Source organism: Quercus robur, chromosome 5 (assembly GCF_932294415.1).
Source record: "Quercus robur chromosome 5, dhQueRobu3.1, whole genome shotgun sequence".
In the NCBI taxonomy this organism is placed as follows: Eukaryota; Viridiplantae; Streptophyta; class Magnoliopsida; order Fagales; family Fagaceae; genus Quercus; species Quercus robur.
This window is the reverse complement of record NC_065538.1, coordinates 636,003-649,863: the sequence shown is the minus strand read 5'-3', so window position 1 is coordinate 649,863 and position 13,861 is coordinate 636,003. Positions and strand designations below refer to the sequence as shown.

Sequence of the window (13,861 nt, the reverse complement as noted above, 5' to 3'; positions counted from 1 at the left end):
TCTTTTTTTTCTTGAGAAAGTACGTGTATAGAAATCAATAGTAAAATTTAATAATAAAGTATTGGATGATGTGGATTTGTGTGTAACTTTGGACTATTTATTTTTAGTTAAAATATAAATTACATTTTCTAAATTTGATTGTAATTCATTTCAATTTTCTAAATTTTCAATTTAAGCAATTCCAGCCTAGAACAATATTGTTAAAAAATTACCCTTAAAAAAATATTATTTTTACATGGAAAAATATTTTATAGATTTTTATACAAGAATATTTTTCAAAATTTTTATTTCATTAGTTAATTGCATTATTAACAAATTTTTTTTTAACGAAATTAGAGAAAATTATGAAATTTAGAGCACTCAAATCCACCGCATCCAATTTCGTTAGTTAGTTGCATGGGTAAGTAATTAATTAATATTTTTTTTCTTTTTAAAGGGGGTTAAAATGTGGTAGTCGGGGCGGGGCAACAACCAGAGGTTGGAATGTCTAAAATGGGCCGATACACGCTACCCGATCATTTTCATCCACCGACACAATACACCATATCATCATCACCACAATCATATTCCTTTCCTTTCCCCTCCCCAACTGCCACAAACAGACTCCTCTTTCTCCCACTCAAGACTCTCTCACACACACACACATTGCTTTAAACTTTAAACAAACTAAACCAAAATCAAACACTTTCACTTTCTTTGCTTTCATTCAAATTCAACTCAATTCGTGTCGAACTCGAATCTAAGGAATCGGCATTCGCGTTTATTTGGGCGCGGTGGCAAAATGGAGAGAGATTCGTCTTCGTCAGACGAAGACGACGATCGCCAGAACCTGATCGAGCAAAACGACACCAAGCACCATTATTCTCCTCCACCAACTCAAGATCAACATCAACCTCCTTCTACATTCCACATTAGTGTCAACGATTTCCACTCAGCCACAATACGGCGGCGTTTCCTCCATTTCCTCCACAACAAAAGGTGCCTCTTCGCCATTCTCCTCCCTCTCCTCATCCTCATTCTCTTTTTCTCCACCGACCTCCGCCACCTCTTCTCCTTCTCCTCCCCCAACTCCGATCTCCGTCTCGACTCCCTCTCCTCTCGCGATCGCATGCGCGAATCCGAGCTTCAAGCTCTCTATTTGCTCAAACAACAACAATTAGGGCTTTTCACTTTGTGGAACCACACTCACACTCTCACTCTCCCTCAATCTAACTCCAATTCCACTTCCATTTCCAATTACTCCCAATCTGACCTTAATCGCGCCGTGCTCAACCAGATTTCATTGAACAGACAAATTCAACAAGTTCTCTTATCGCCACACCGCACCGGCAACTCCTCCGAACCCATCGATGTTTCCGATCCTCGTTTCGGGTTCGACACGTGTGCCAAGGTGGGTCAGAAGAACAAGAACGAGCGAAGAACCATTGAATGGAAACCGAAACCGAATAAATACTTGTTTGCGATTTGCTTATCGGGGCAAATGTCCAACCATTTGATCTGCTTGGAGAAGCACATGTTCTTCGCTGCTTTGCTTAACCGGGTTTTGGTCATTCCCAGCTCCAAATTCGATTACCAATACGATAGGGTATTGGATTTCGATCATATAAATAAATGCCTTGGACGAAAGGTGATCATTTCGTTTGAAGATTTATTAGAGGCAAAGAAGAATCACTTGCATGTAGATAGGTTATTTTGTTATTTTTCGCTGCCTCAGCCTTGTTATTTGGATGAGGAACACATCAAAAAGCTCAAATCTATAGGGGTTTCGATGGGGAAGCCTGAACCCATTTGGAAAGAGGATATTAGGAACCCCAATAAGAGGACTGTGCAAGATGTAGAGTCCAAATTCTCATCGGATGAGGATGTGATTGCAATCGGGGATGTTTTCTATGCGAATTTGGAGCAAGATTGGGTAATGCAGCCTGGTGGTCCCATTGCTCATCAGTGCAAGACGCTGATCGAACCCAGTCGGCTTATTATGCTCACTGCCCAGCGTTTTGTTCAGACTTTCTTGGGAAAAAACTTCGTTGCTCTACATTTCCGGAGACATGGGTTTTTGAAGTTCTGGTATGTTTTGTCTTTCCCACCTACTAGAATTGGATATCAAGCTATCACATTTGTGTTGCATTCCATCCAAAAATGAAACTTTATCACTTATGGTTATGTATATAACATATATAGATTGTTTTCACAGTACTTTACCTATTGTAAATGCGATGTTTTGTTGACATTGTTGAAAATCTTTAGAGGGATAAAGTTAGAAATGATCAGCATTTGAATTATAAGTGGTGAATTGGAATATCAATGCCACAAACTTTATCACCAATTTAATGTTGTAGGCTTGTAGCATATTTTTAAACACTCGTCTTTCTTGTAATTCTTTTCGGTTCCATTATTGATTACAAATGAATACCTTCTTGGCTTATGGCATATTTTAAACACTTATCCAATAACACATGCCCTGCCTTGTTTCACGTATGTTCTAAGTCAGGCCTCCTTTTACATCAACCTAAGTTTGTTTCTCTCTCTCTCTCTCTCTCTCTCTCTCTCTCTCGTATTACTTTGAATTCTACAGTCTAATTTTGGGAGGTTGTGTTAAGAGAACTGTTTGCACAAGTCAAGGACGTTGGAGAACACAAAAGTAACTTTTAAGGACAACCATTTTCATGATATGAGAGATCCTTTCTTGCTCTTGTTGATGTATCAAGCTGGTTCATCTTTAGGTTGCTAGTTTTTTTTTTTTTTTTTTTTGGTTAATTTTGGTAAACTTATCTATAGCTAGAAGAATTTGCATACTGTCAAATATATTGTACATCTACAACCCAAATAGGTGGCATAAATATAAGAGAAAGTTAAATGATCATAAATTCTTGCGTTTGGAGAGCTCATCAAACTTCTGTTGACTCTTACATAACAGTACTGAAATTATATAAGTAGAACCCATCTGCCTTGAGCATTTTACCCACTTTTTACAACTTATTTTCATTGTCAAAAAAATTATTCCCCAAGGCAATCTTGTTATAGAAATATAGTGTTTTAAATTCTGTCGTTGCAAACTAGCTATAGTTGCTCTTTGTGTGCACAATGTGTGCCAAGTGATTATAGGTTATGGGGTGGGGAGGCAAGGCAGCTGTGCACTAGGATCCATTTTGTATTGACTTGTTTGTGTTATATTCATATCTTTATTGTAGATATTGCCATCTCCTCCTTTTGCTCATTGTAACCTTTATTCTTGATTGAGAACAATAGAACATTTTGCAGTTGAGTTAAATACCTTCAAAGATTCTGTTTCACATTAAGATTGAGACATGAAAATTCTGTGATATTTTCCAATGCATATAATAAAAAGAGGGGATCTTTAAATAATAAACATTGGTATTTATTCATACTTCAATTAAGGTGCATTTTTAATCACTGTGTGGTGGGGCTCGTAGTCAATCCCACTTTTATTCAAGTATCGTGTAGACTTTGGCTTCTAAGTGCCTGTAATCTTGTTTAATTTTTTCAGCAATGTCAAAACGCACAGTTGCTTTTTCCCCATTCCCCAAGCTGCAGACTGCATCACCCGAGTAGTTGAAAAAGCCAGTGCACCGGTCATATATCTCTCAACTGATGCAGCAGAAAGTGAAACTAGTTTGCTGCAGTCGCTAGTTGTGCTGAACGGAAAGGCTGTACCACTTGTTAAAAGGCCTCCTCGTAATTCAGCTGAAAAATGGGATGCTTTGTTATACAGACATGGCCTTGAGGGTGACTCTCAGGTGAATTGTGCTTCTCTTCTCCTGTTCATATTTCTTTAGCTTGGATGACACTGATCAATGACTTGTAGGTTGAATGCAAAGAATTTACCCCAAATTTCTGAACCAATAGAGGATAGCCATTTGGCCCATTTCCCTACCCATAAACCTCGTAATTTTGGAATAATTTGATCCCAACCTTCTTATTTATCCAAGATTTTCCACCTGAAACTAAAATTTATTTCATCTTATTTGATTTTACATTACACGCTTAACTTTTTGTGTACCATTTTTTGTTGTTAATTTTTCCCTTTTACCTACCAAACTGTACTTGCCCAGCCCAACTGAAGCCAATTTCCTTGCAAGCACAAGCTTTTTGAGAAGCAGGCCCAAATAATGTCATTATGCATACATCATATCACTATTTGTGAATGTCTTAATACTCTTTTTTGTCTCTTCCTTTGAATACCTCCTGTGTATTTGGGTTGCACCCCTTTTTATCCTTTCATTTATCCTATGAAAAGGATACATTTTTTTCTATGGATGAAATTTATTTAAGGATGGATTTAAGCCCATTTAATATGTGGATTTTGAAATGATTGACAAGTGTTTTTGTTAAAGCAAATTCTTCAATGCTCAACCCATCATGTGTTATTAAATTCATTTAGAGTTTTTTTTTTTTTTTTTTGAGGGAAAGTTTCAACTTATGGCGTCCGCTTCTAATAATAGCTCTTTATTATCAGACCAAAACACCGATCAATTTTTAGTGTAGGCGGAGATTGAACTTCAGATATCTTATACAACCATCAGAGACTTTATCAGTTAAGCTAATTGGAACCCACAATTCATTTAGAGTTATTTATTCTTTAAAACGCTCATATTAATGGGGTAAATTTTTGGCCCATGTTTATATTAGATTGTCCGAAATTATTGAGGATCTCTCTCTCTCTCTCTTTAATAGAATCAGTCATTCTATTCGTGTAGTATAACCTTTTGCTGCTAATGTAATGGCCATACAATGAATATTATAATCATTGGAATTTTTATTACTTGTTTTGTACATCCTAGATGTTTTAAATCTACTGGATTGTGGATCATTGCATGGCCCTGTAGGTGGCTGTCCTTGGTTACCACAACTGGTGTTAACAAGACACTGCTCCTAGAATATGATTTAGCTTTTGTGCATGGCTGTGGACCCTAGAATTAAAGCATCCTGATCTCCAGATAACATTCACATATGGGGCACCTACATTTCTGACTCCTGAAATTCTTACTGGGAGAAGACCTTCTCCACATAGGGCTGAAGTGTCTTGTCACTGATCAGCCATGGAATAGTTCAGTATTGCTTTTTTCTTTGGTCAATTGAACAATTTTATTGCGACAAAATAATGGTCATATGCATCCTTTGCCCCTTGCATGAAAGGAAATCTCATATATAACACCACTTGCTCAGATAGAGCCAAAGATAAAGTGCAGAACACATTGCATGTATAGAACACCAATGATCACCAAACCTGAAGTACATTGCATAACAGAAATGAAGTTGACATTCATGCTCCAATTGCTAAAAAAACTCATTCATTTCTTGTTGTCTTCAAGACAACTTTATGTTCTCCCGTAAATTTCATTGTGATATCTAGTTGGATTTTTTTTAATGTTGACTTGAAAATTCTGTCACTGTGCTCTAGCATAATGTGATAAACCAAGGCTGTTCTTCCTTATCTTATCAATCAGCATCTTGCCCTGGAGCTTCTAAATTGCCTGATCCAACTTTGAGCCCCTCCCCCAAGGTTTTCCTAATAGATTCGTTGATTTGCTTTCATAATGTTATGGAAATCTATTTTATTTTAATGCTCTGTGAATGAGAGACAAGTAGTTATATTTTGGATGCAAAAATTGTCAATGAGAAAACTATGTCTATCTTCTCATTGCATATAGTAATGTTACTTAGACACCCTAGCAAAATTCAATGAGCATTTACAATATTTGATTTACATTTGGTCTGGACAATACAAAGAATCATCTGAACCCAATCTATGTATTAAGCAACATGCATTGCCTGGTTTCATCTTGAAGGTGGAAGCTATGCTGGATAAGACAATCTGTGCCATGTCAAGCGTGTTCATAGGAGCCCCTGGGTCCACTTTCACAGAGGACATCTTGCGACTCCGGAAGGATTGGGGGTCGGCATCTATGTGTGATGAGTACCTCTGCCAAGGTGAAGAGCCAAACTTTATAGCAGATAATGAATGAAAGAAGATACAGAAATTGAGTGATGTATTGTGAATTAAGAGGCCATTTGTGTATACACCTATTTAGATAGTTGGTTCAAAATTTGTTATTCTAGTGTATGATAATAGCACTTTTGATCTATTTGATCTTTTAACCTTGGCTGAGTATGATTTCTGCGGTGTACATGGTGCTTATGAATCTAAGTTCCTGTCTGGGTGTAAACTACTTATCAGTGCTTTTTAAGTATCAATTTTGTGGATCTTTTCCTTTTTCCTCGTCAAATATGTTGGAAGGGAACCAAAATTGTACATGAAAACATGCACGGTAGGAGGTAATGTTTGAAAGCATGTTAAGTGTGGGGTACAAAGGCCAATGTGGTTTTATGGGATCATCATTTCCTAAACACGTCAAGTGTTCTCATAATACAATGGGCAGCTGATAATGAGAAAAAACAAGAGTCCCTTAAGGTGCGCTAGGGTTGGCATTCAAAATTGAATATTCTGGTAAATTCGTAATCTCCCTTGAGATGAACGGATAGTCTGCATAGAACATTTTGCATCACATAAAGGGTTTTTTCTTTAATATATTTTGTTTTGAGACTTCCTTGCCTTCTCTTCAACAAGTCAGTTTATCAGAGCGGCACTTGAGGTTTCAACGTGTCTCCAATAAGCTAATGTTTGGACATTGAAGAGTTGAGCGAATTCCCGCTTGAAAAGATTGGATTGCATTCCTCATCTAATAATATATCAGATGCATTAAAGTCATGATGAATTACTGGTGAGTTGGCGAAGTCATCAAGTATTGTAGTCCTCCAGCTATTTTCCATCCTGGTACACCAATCCAGCGGCTTTTTACCAGGAGGAAAATCTGATGAATTAAAACAATTAATTAATAGTATTATCAAGACCTTCATTGAATTTAGTTAACTTCTTACTCGTTTTAAGTCCAATTTGGACCCGTGAGCAGTCTTTTTAAAGAGAATTCAATTGTCTACAATATGTGATCCTGCACTCAAATTGAGGATGAACAAAAGTTGCCTATAGTTTGATTGTCCTCGCTTATACAAATTCTTTAATAAATATTTTGATGGTTCATTAGGTGTAGGAAACCCACATTTTATGAGAGTAGTTCCATGAGAAGGGTTCATAAGATAATTTCTCTTTTTCACATCTTGACCTCCAAAAATTCATTTAATACAAAAATATAAATAAAATGAAAATTGGGCATAGCACATGTGAAGAGGCTGGTTTCAATTTAAGTAAGAGAATACTAAAATTTTGAAACCTTAAATAGGTAATTTTTTAAAAATTAAAATTTGTACATTCAAAATAACAATTTCATTCAACATTTTATACATTTTCTAAAAGGAACTATACCTTGAATAGTTGTAATGTGCTATAATATCAACTAAAAGACTTGGTTATCACTTTAATAAGGGAAATTATTAGGTCACTCGGAGTATGGTGACGTGATACTCCCTCCTCTCACATTTATGATAAACTCCACCATGAATTTAATTAATGAGACTCATTATGAATGTAGGAGAAGGGAACACCAAATAACCGTACTCCAAAATACCTAATAATTACTCTAAAATAAGTTATTATTTATTATTTGACCAAATTGTGTTTCAAATCACATGACACTACATATAGTATATACCCTTAAATTCATGAAAATTAAATCAGAACATAAAATGGATCCACTCCCCTTAGGAAAAGTAGAGAGATTTCTAATCTAAATGAAGCATAATAAACAAGCATACAAGGGGGGAAGGGGGGGTGGAAAGAACAGAAGCTTTCAAATTCCTAATAAGTTACATCAATCCAGAAGTGATGAAAATAGTCACGGAATAATGTTATTATAGAAAAACAGAGTTTGATACACTTTCACAACTTTATATGGCCCACAGAAATACAATTGCTCTATAACAAATGATAAGTGATATAATCCGAGTAGATGCAAGTTCAAGTTCAAATGACAGATATGAAGTTAACAAAACAGTCTCCTAATGAATCATATAGCTCATATCATGCCCAATTTGACAGCCCATAACTGCATTCAAGGTTTTTCTTAGGGAATGAAGCAAAACAGTTTACTCAGTTGTAGACCATGTACTTGGGTGTTGCACTGAACTTCTGGTATCCCTTGATGACCTTGTTCACTGCATCAAGGAAGTCTTTCTCTGTCACAGTCTTCCTCCGTGCTCGGATGGCAAACATGCCAGCTTCTGTGCACACGCTCCTTATATCGGCACCTGTGAGAGAAACTCATGTCAGAAATCCAATGTTCTAACATACCACTGGCATGGTGAGCAAAAAACAAGCAAAGAGGCCATTGAGGACTATCGGAAAACATCAGGGAAGAAGACAAGTTGAAATTGACCCCTCACCATCACTAAGGGTTCTTACCAGTGGAATTTGGGCAAAGCCGAGCCAAAAGTTCAAATCGGATATCTCTTTCACAGTTCATGGTTCGTGTGTGGATCTTAAATATTTGTGTCCGACTCTCCATATCAGGAAGGCCAAACTCAACCTTACGATCCAATCGTCCAGGCCGTAAAAGTGCTGGATCTAGCGTATCGGGCCTGGAAAAAGGGGCAAAGAAAATCCACAACGTAAGTACACGCATTGCTAAAGATTGTAAATACACCCAACACCCAAAGAGAGATTACCAGCTATATTTCAAAATTGAAAAGAGAGGTTCACTAAGAGCTTGAAATGTACCAACACCAAGCAGAAATATAGCCATAACAGGTAACTTAACCAACCTATTTGTAGCCATTAGAACTTTGATGTTTCCACGTGCGTCAAAACCATCGAGTTGATTGACAATTTCCAGCATTGTTCTTTGGACTTCATTATCCCCACCTACGCCATCATCAAAACGAGCCCCTCCAATGGCATCTACTTCATCAAAAAATACAATGCAGGCCTTCTTTGAACGTGCCATCTGCAGCATATAGTGGTAAGAGTTAGATAATAACTCGATCATTAAAACATTATGAATTAAAAAAACGTAAGTTTTGAAACTACTGAACATGCACTAATGATAACCTGGAAAAGTTCTCGAACCATCCGAGCTCCCTCACCAACATATTTCTGAACAAGCTCACTCCCAATAACACGGATAAAACAAGCATCAGTTCTATTTGCCACTGCTCTAGCCAGAAGTGTTTTACCCGTTCCTGGAGGACCATAGCAGAGGACACCTTTAGGAGGATCAATTCCAAGCTTAACAAATTTCTCTGGATGAAGCATTGGCAGCTCAACAACCTAGAAAAAAAACCTATATCAGTAATGCATACATGCTAGTGGTGTCAAGTTCAAGTACCTATCTTTGAAGTCACTCATTATCTCTTGCATAATATATCCACATTCTCACTAAACAAAGAAATAAATCAGAATGAAGAATAATATATAGGGAAAATTGATATACACACCTCTCGCATCTTTTCAATTTGTTCCTTGCAACCACCAACATCATTATATGTCACGTCAGGCTTTTCCTCAACTGTCATCATAGTCACACTCGGATCAATTTTTGGAGGCAAGGGAATCTGGATCTGATATTTGTTGCGATCAACCCTGCAATGACAGGCTGAAGGTAAATCCACAAATAAAAAGGAGTACAATTTCTGCTTCTTAATACCACTGTACACACATATTCCATAGAGGATATATATATATTGATAGGTAAAAAGAGTATTATTAATCAAACTGTAAAATTGAAGAAAGCAAATACAAGGTGTTCATGATGGTGAACACAAGAAAAGGCAACAAACAACAAACAGCAACAAATAACAAGGAAAAAACTTAAGGTGCAATACTAAGAGAAGAAAGAAACTCAATGATAGAAGAATAATTTGAGAAGCCCCAACACCTAGACCAATCAAACAAAGTCTTTTGGCATAGAGCTTTTTTTTTTTTTTTTAGTATCGAAAATTTTATTAAAAAACAAAAAAAACAGCCAACCCGAGTACATTGGGAATGTACTATGGGGGCACAAATCAATAATCAAGATTACAACGATCAAGTAAAACAGGAAGGGAAGAACAAGAAAAAATGACAAAAGACAACACTCCAATCAAGGAGAGTGTAAAAAAAAAAAGACTTAGAGCGTTCACATCCCTCAAATCTTCTAGCATTTCTTAGTAACTGAACCAAGGATTTCATAGTATCCTCAAAAGAGCACTGATTTATTTCCGTCCAAACAATCCACATCAATACCATTGTACACACATATTCCATAGAGGATATACAGTAAAAGAAAGCTGAGGAGGGATTTTCTGTTCATCCAGGATTTTTATTTTTATGTTTTATTAAGGTTTAAAAAAAATAAAAAGTTTTGGCCTCAAGAAGAGGGGGGAGGAGAAACTCAAACTAGCGACCTCTGCTTCTTGAAGCAAGGTCTCCAACCAACCGTAGCACCCCTTGGGGTTGTGGTTTATATCAGTTATTTGGTTTGGGTTTAATGGTCAAGCCCATTAAGTTGTACTAGGGCTAGGTATTAGCCATCTCTTAAATGGATGTAATGTTTTCTATTCAATGGAGAATACATTTTTCTAAATTTGAGTTATGAAGCTTAAGTTTTTTGTTCCTTTTTCATTTGAATTTTCTAGCATTTTTTTTCAAATCCCAGTCTAGAGTAGATCTTAATAAAATCTTAGCCCTAGGCATCCCAAAACCCAACACACCCATGCTGCTAAATAAAATCCTGCAATCGAAATTTCATCTTCCAACACCTTAAACCTCTCCAAGATTCAGACTTTTCTAACTCAAATCGATCTCTCCTGCGTTTAAATCCAGTCTCATACAGTTCTAACCTTTCGTCTCTAAAAACCTTTGAAGAGACTAGCCTAAAAGTTGCCGATGTCCTATTCATATACAAATTATGATATAAATAAAAATTTAAAAGAAAAAGGTAATAAATGATCTCCCTTTGGCAACAAACTCCATGCAATTTATGTTAAGAGAATGTAAAATAAGAAATGACATAATCAGAATTTTCAAATGAGACAGCATTAAAGACATGCATCATACAAATGTTTAGAAAAATCTGAGAAGGTTTATAATTAGAAATCTACCCCACACGCATGCCTTCTTCTATGTCAGTTGGGGAAACTTTGTCACCCAACCCAACAACAAACTGCAGTTGAGAAAGTAGAGTTATATCAGATCCCACAATTACAAGAATAACTATACGAGTTACTAAAAAATATAAAGATTCTGTCTCTGAATGTTCAAAGTAAAATGCCACCGAAACAATCCATATAAAAACCTGTTATAGCATGCTTGCACAGCATAAAATATAAGCTACAGAAAGAACTTCCAGAAAGGCAAGATACCATGAAAGATTAACAAAATTTATTAAATTTTTTTCAAAGAGAAAATCAGAATTGCTCATATTTCTACTAAACAAAGAAAAGGGACCGAAACAAAATCTGGGAGAACTTCAGCTTAGAAAAGATTTCAAAGTATGAAAAAAAAAAAAAAGGAAAATACTTGAAAATGACAGACTTATTTCTGGTGTGTGTGATCATATTTCAAACCCAAAAAAGAAAATGTACCACATAAAGTGAATGGCGAATAGATGCGTACCTTTGCAATTTGCTTAACATTTATTACATATTTGGCATCTTCAGTGTTTGGATTGATGATCTTTGTACATCTTGCTACCTGGTTGACAAGGCAGTGAATGCTTCTCAGAATTATATATAAAAAACATTAAACTTTATTGCCAAAACACAACCTTAAGCAAAATACAGACCTGGAGAGGCTGCTCCTCCTGCATCATCTGCTTATCGGATACCAGATCCCACTGGCTCGGTGCAGCTAAGCCAGTGTCAGACTCCTTAATACCTATAGAATAGTACATAGCAAAATATTATGATTTCACGTATTCATTTAAAAAAACAGCCAGGCCAAGCAGTAAAGACATCAAACAGAAACATATAGACCAAGTTGTAACACAAAAGCTGCATCAAATAAATAGGGTATTAGAGAGACACATTCTGAAAGCAGAAAAGAACCCAATGTTATCAGAGAAGTTAACAATTAAACCAGGAAAGGCAGCAACCATTTAAATTCTTGCACATATAGGAATAAAGTTGAAGTAGTATTTTTCGAAATTCTTTAGAAGTTAAGAGTAAGCAGTTGAGAAGACAGTTTGAAAAAGAAGAGAAAGGGAAGCATGGTCATACCACACAAATCATTGACCTTCTTAGCCATTTCCTTAATTTCCTTCTCTACTTTTTTGATACTAGTAGAATAGGGACCCAAACCCTGCAAAAAGAAAGAAGAGTATTGGTTTTTGGGTGGGAATTTCGATTCATAATTAAAATTAGCAACAAAGTGGCTGTAGTTTAGTGGTAAGAATTCCACGTTGTGGCCGTGGAGACCTGGGCTCGAATCCCAGCAGCCACACTTTATTTATTACCTTTTACTTATCAAAATAATAATAATAATAATTAAAATTAGTATTTAGTCGTCTGAATCAGAAACAACCAATTCCAGAGGTAAACAAACTAAACCCCAAAAGTGAGACAGAGACAGAGAGCAAAATAATAAAAATAATATCATTTCAAGTGCTCTAAACTTGTAAATCCATTCCCCCAACCCAGTTTACCAGCATGATTTGATTTTGTTGTAGTACGAAAAAATAATTAATAAAAATCCAATCTTGAACATGAACACTTAAAACATAGCATAGCATAGCAATAAAATGGCAGCAGGAATGAATGAATCGAGCTGAAAATAAAAAGTGAGATCCACATAGTTGTTATTAGGGTTTGTAATAAGAAAGAAAAAGGGAAGGAAGGAAAGATTACATATGTTTTAAGCAGAGCAATATCATCCTCGTCGAGAGGCCGAGGATTCTTCTCATCATCGTCCTTGATATCGTGATCGGCTTCCGGCGCCATCGACTGAAAACCTCTCCTCTCCGATGTGCTTTCGCTTTCTTTTTCTTGTGAGTGAAAAGTGAAAACCAATCTGTTTTCTATTTCTATTTCGACGAATACCCCCCTTTCTTCTTTTATATTTATACCAGTTTAAAACCCGTGCGCTGCACCTGCTAAACTCATAAAACGTACTCTATAGTTTTATTTAAATAATAATAATAGCTAAATAAATAAATGAATTATTATTTTATATAATTGAAAGTAAAAATGGTGCTACTTGTGTGTGTATATTTTTCAGTCAAAATGTCCCAATAAAGGAATAAGTTGGCCTAACATCAACTCAATGAACATACATTACTCCAAAAATAAATAAAAAATATAACTAATGTTGTTGAATGACTAAAAAATAATTAAATAATAAGTAGTGGTGGTGGTGGTGTCTTATCCCTGTCTAGTTAATTATTGTTATAATTCATTTGTTTCATACAGATATCTAAGTGGTATTTCATACGGATTAGTATTTCAATTGTTGATTATAGTAATTAGAAGTTAGCATATGCATAGCCGTTAATAATTTGCAAATCACTTTGAAATTTTTTTTAAAACTAATCCCTTAAAAAAAATTTAAATCACATTAGTAAATTACTAATAAAGTCATAAAACTATTGTAAGGGCATGTTTTGCTCTCAAAGCTCAAAAGAAAGGTCAATGGCCCAAAGAGCCCAAATCAATGAATTTGTAAAGAGTGGACTTGAGACTTAACCTTCAATGAGTTAGGTATTTAATGATCACAGTAGGTTAATTGCTATTGGAAAGCATGAAACAAATAGTTTTAAGCAAAGGAAAATCCTCTTCGGTAAAGTCTGAGGAAGATTGTTCTTATATATTTCTCTTAGACTTAGCTAAAATTACAATTCTTCAAGGTACAATGACTTTTCCTTAAATTTTCTGATGATCCCTTTGTAATATTCCCCTGCTTCACTCCATCTCAGCC

The 13,861-nt window shown here is 35.8% G+C and overlaps 2 protein-coding genes and 1 non-coding gene across 3 annotated transcripts; 2 read left to right on the top strand and 1 right to left on the bottom strand.

Moving 5' to 3' along the window:
- Positions 1-520: 520 nt before the first annotated feature.
- Positions 521-6,191, top strand: LOC126724754 (O-fucosyltransferase 36). The gene is made up of 3 exons (XM_050429133.1): positions 521-2,067; positions 3,509-3,758; positions 5,811-6,191. Exons 1-3 carry the CDS (start codon positions 782-784, stop codon positions 5,985-5,987), a joined length of 1,713 nt encoding a protein of 570 aa, XP_050285090.1. The 5' UTR covers positions 521-781; the 3' UTR covers positions 5,988-6,191.
- A 1,608-nt stretch (positions 6,192-7,799) lies between these two features.
- LOC126724753 (26S proteasome regulatory subunit 7-like) lies at positions 7,800-12,996 on the bottom strand. The gene is made up of 10 exons (XM_050429132.1): positions 12,796-12,996; positions 12,169-12,250; positions 11,736-11,827; positions 11,567-11,644; positions 11,053-11,114; positions 9,409-9,553; positions 9,023-9,241; positions 8,737-8,918; positions 8,378-8,553; positions 7,800-8,223 (listed from the first exon to the last, which is right to left on the bottom strand). Exons 1-10 carry the CDS (start codon positions 12,886-12,888, stop codon positions 8,066-8,068), a joined length of 1,287 nt encoding a protein of 428 aa, XP_050285089.1. The 5' UTR covers positions 12,889-12,996; the 3' UTR covers positions 7,800-8,065.
- On the top strand, positions 12,320-12,391 carry TRNAH-GUG (transfer RNA histidin (anticodon GUG)). The gene has a single exon. It is a non-coding gene; the product is annotated as a tRNA-His (tRNA).
- Positions 12,997-13,861: the final 865 nt, after the last annotated feature.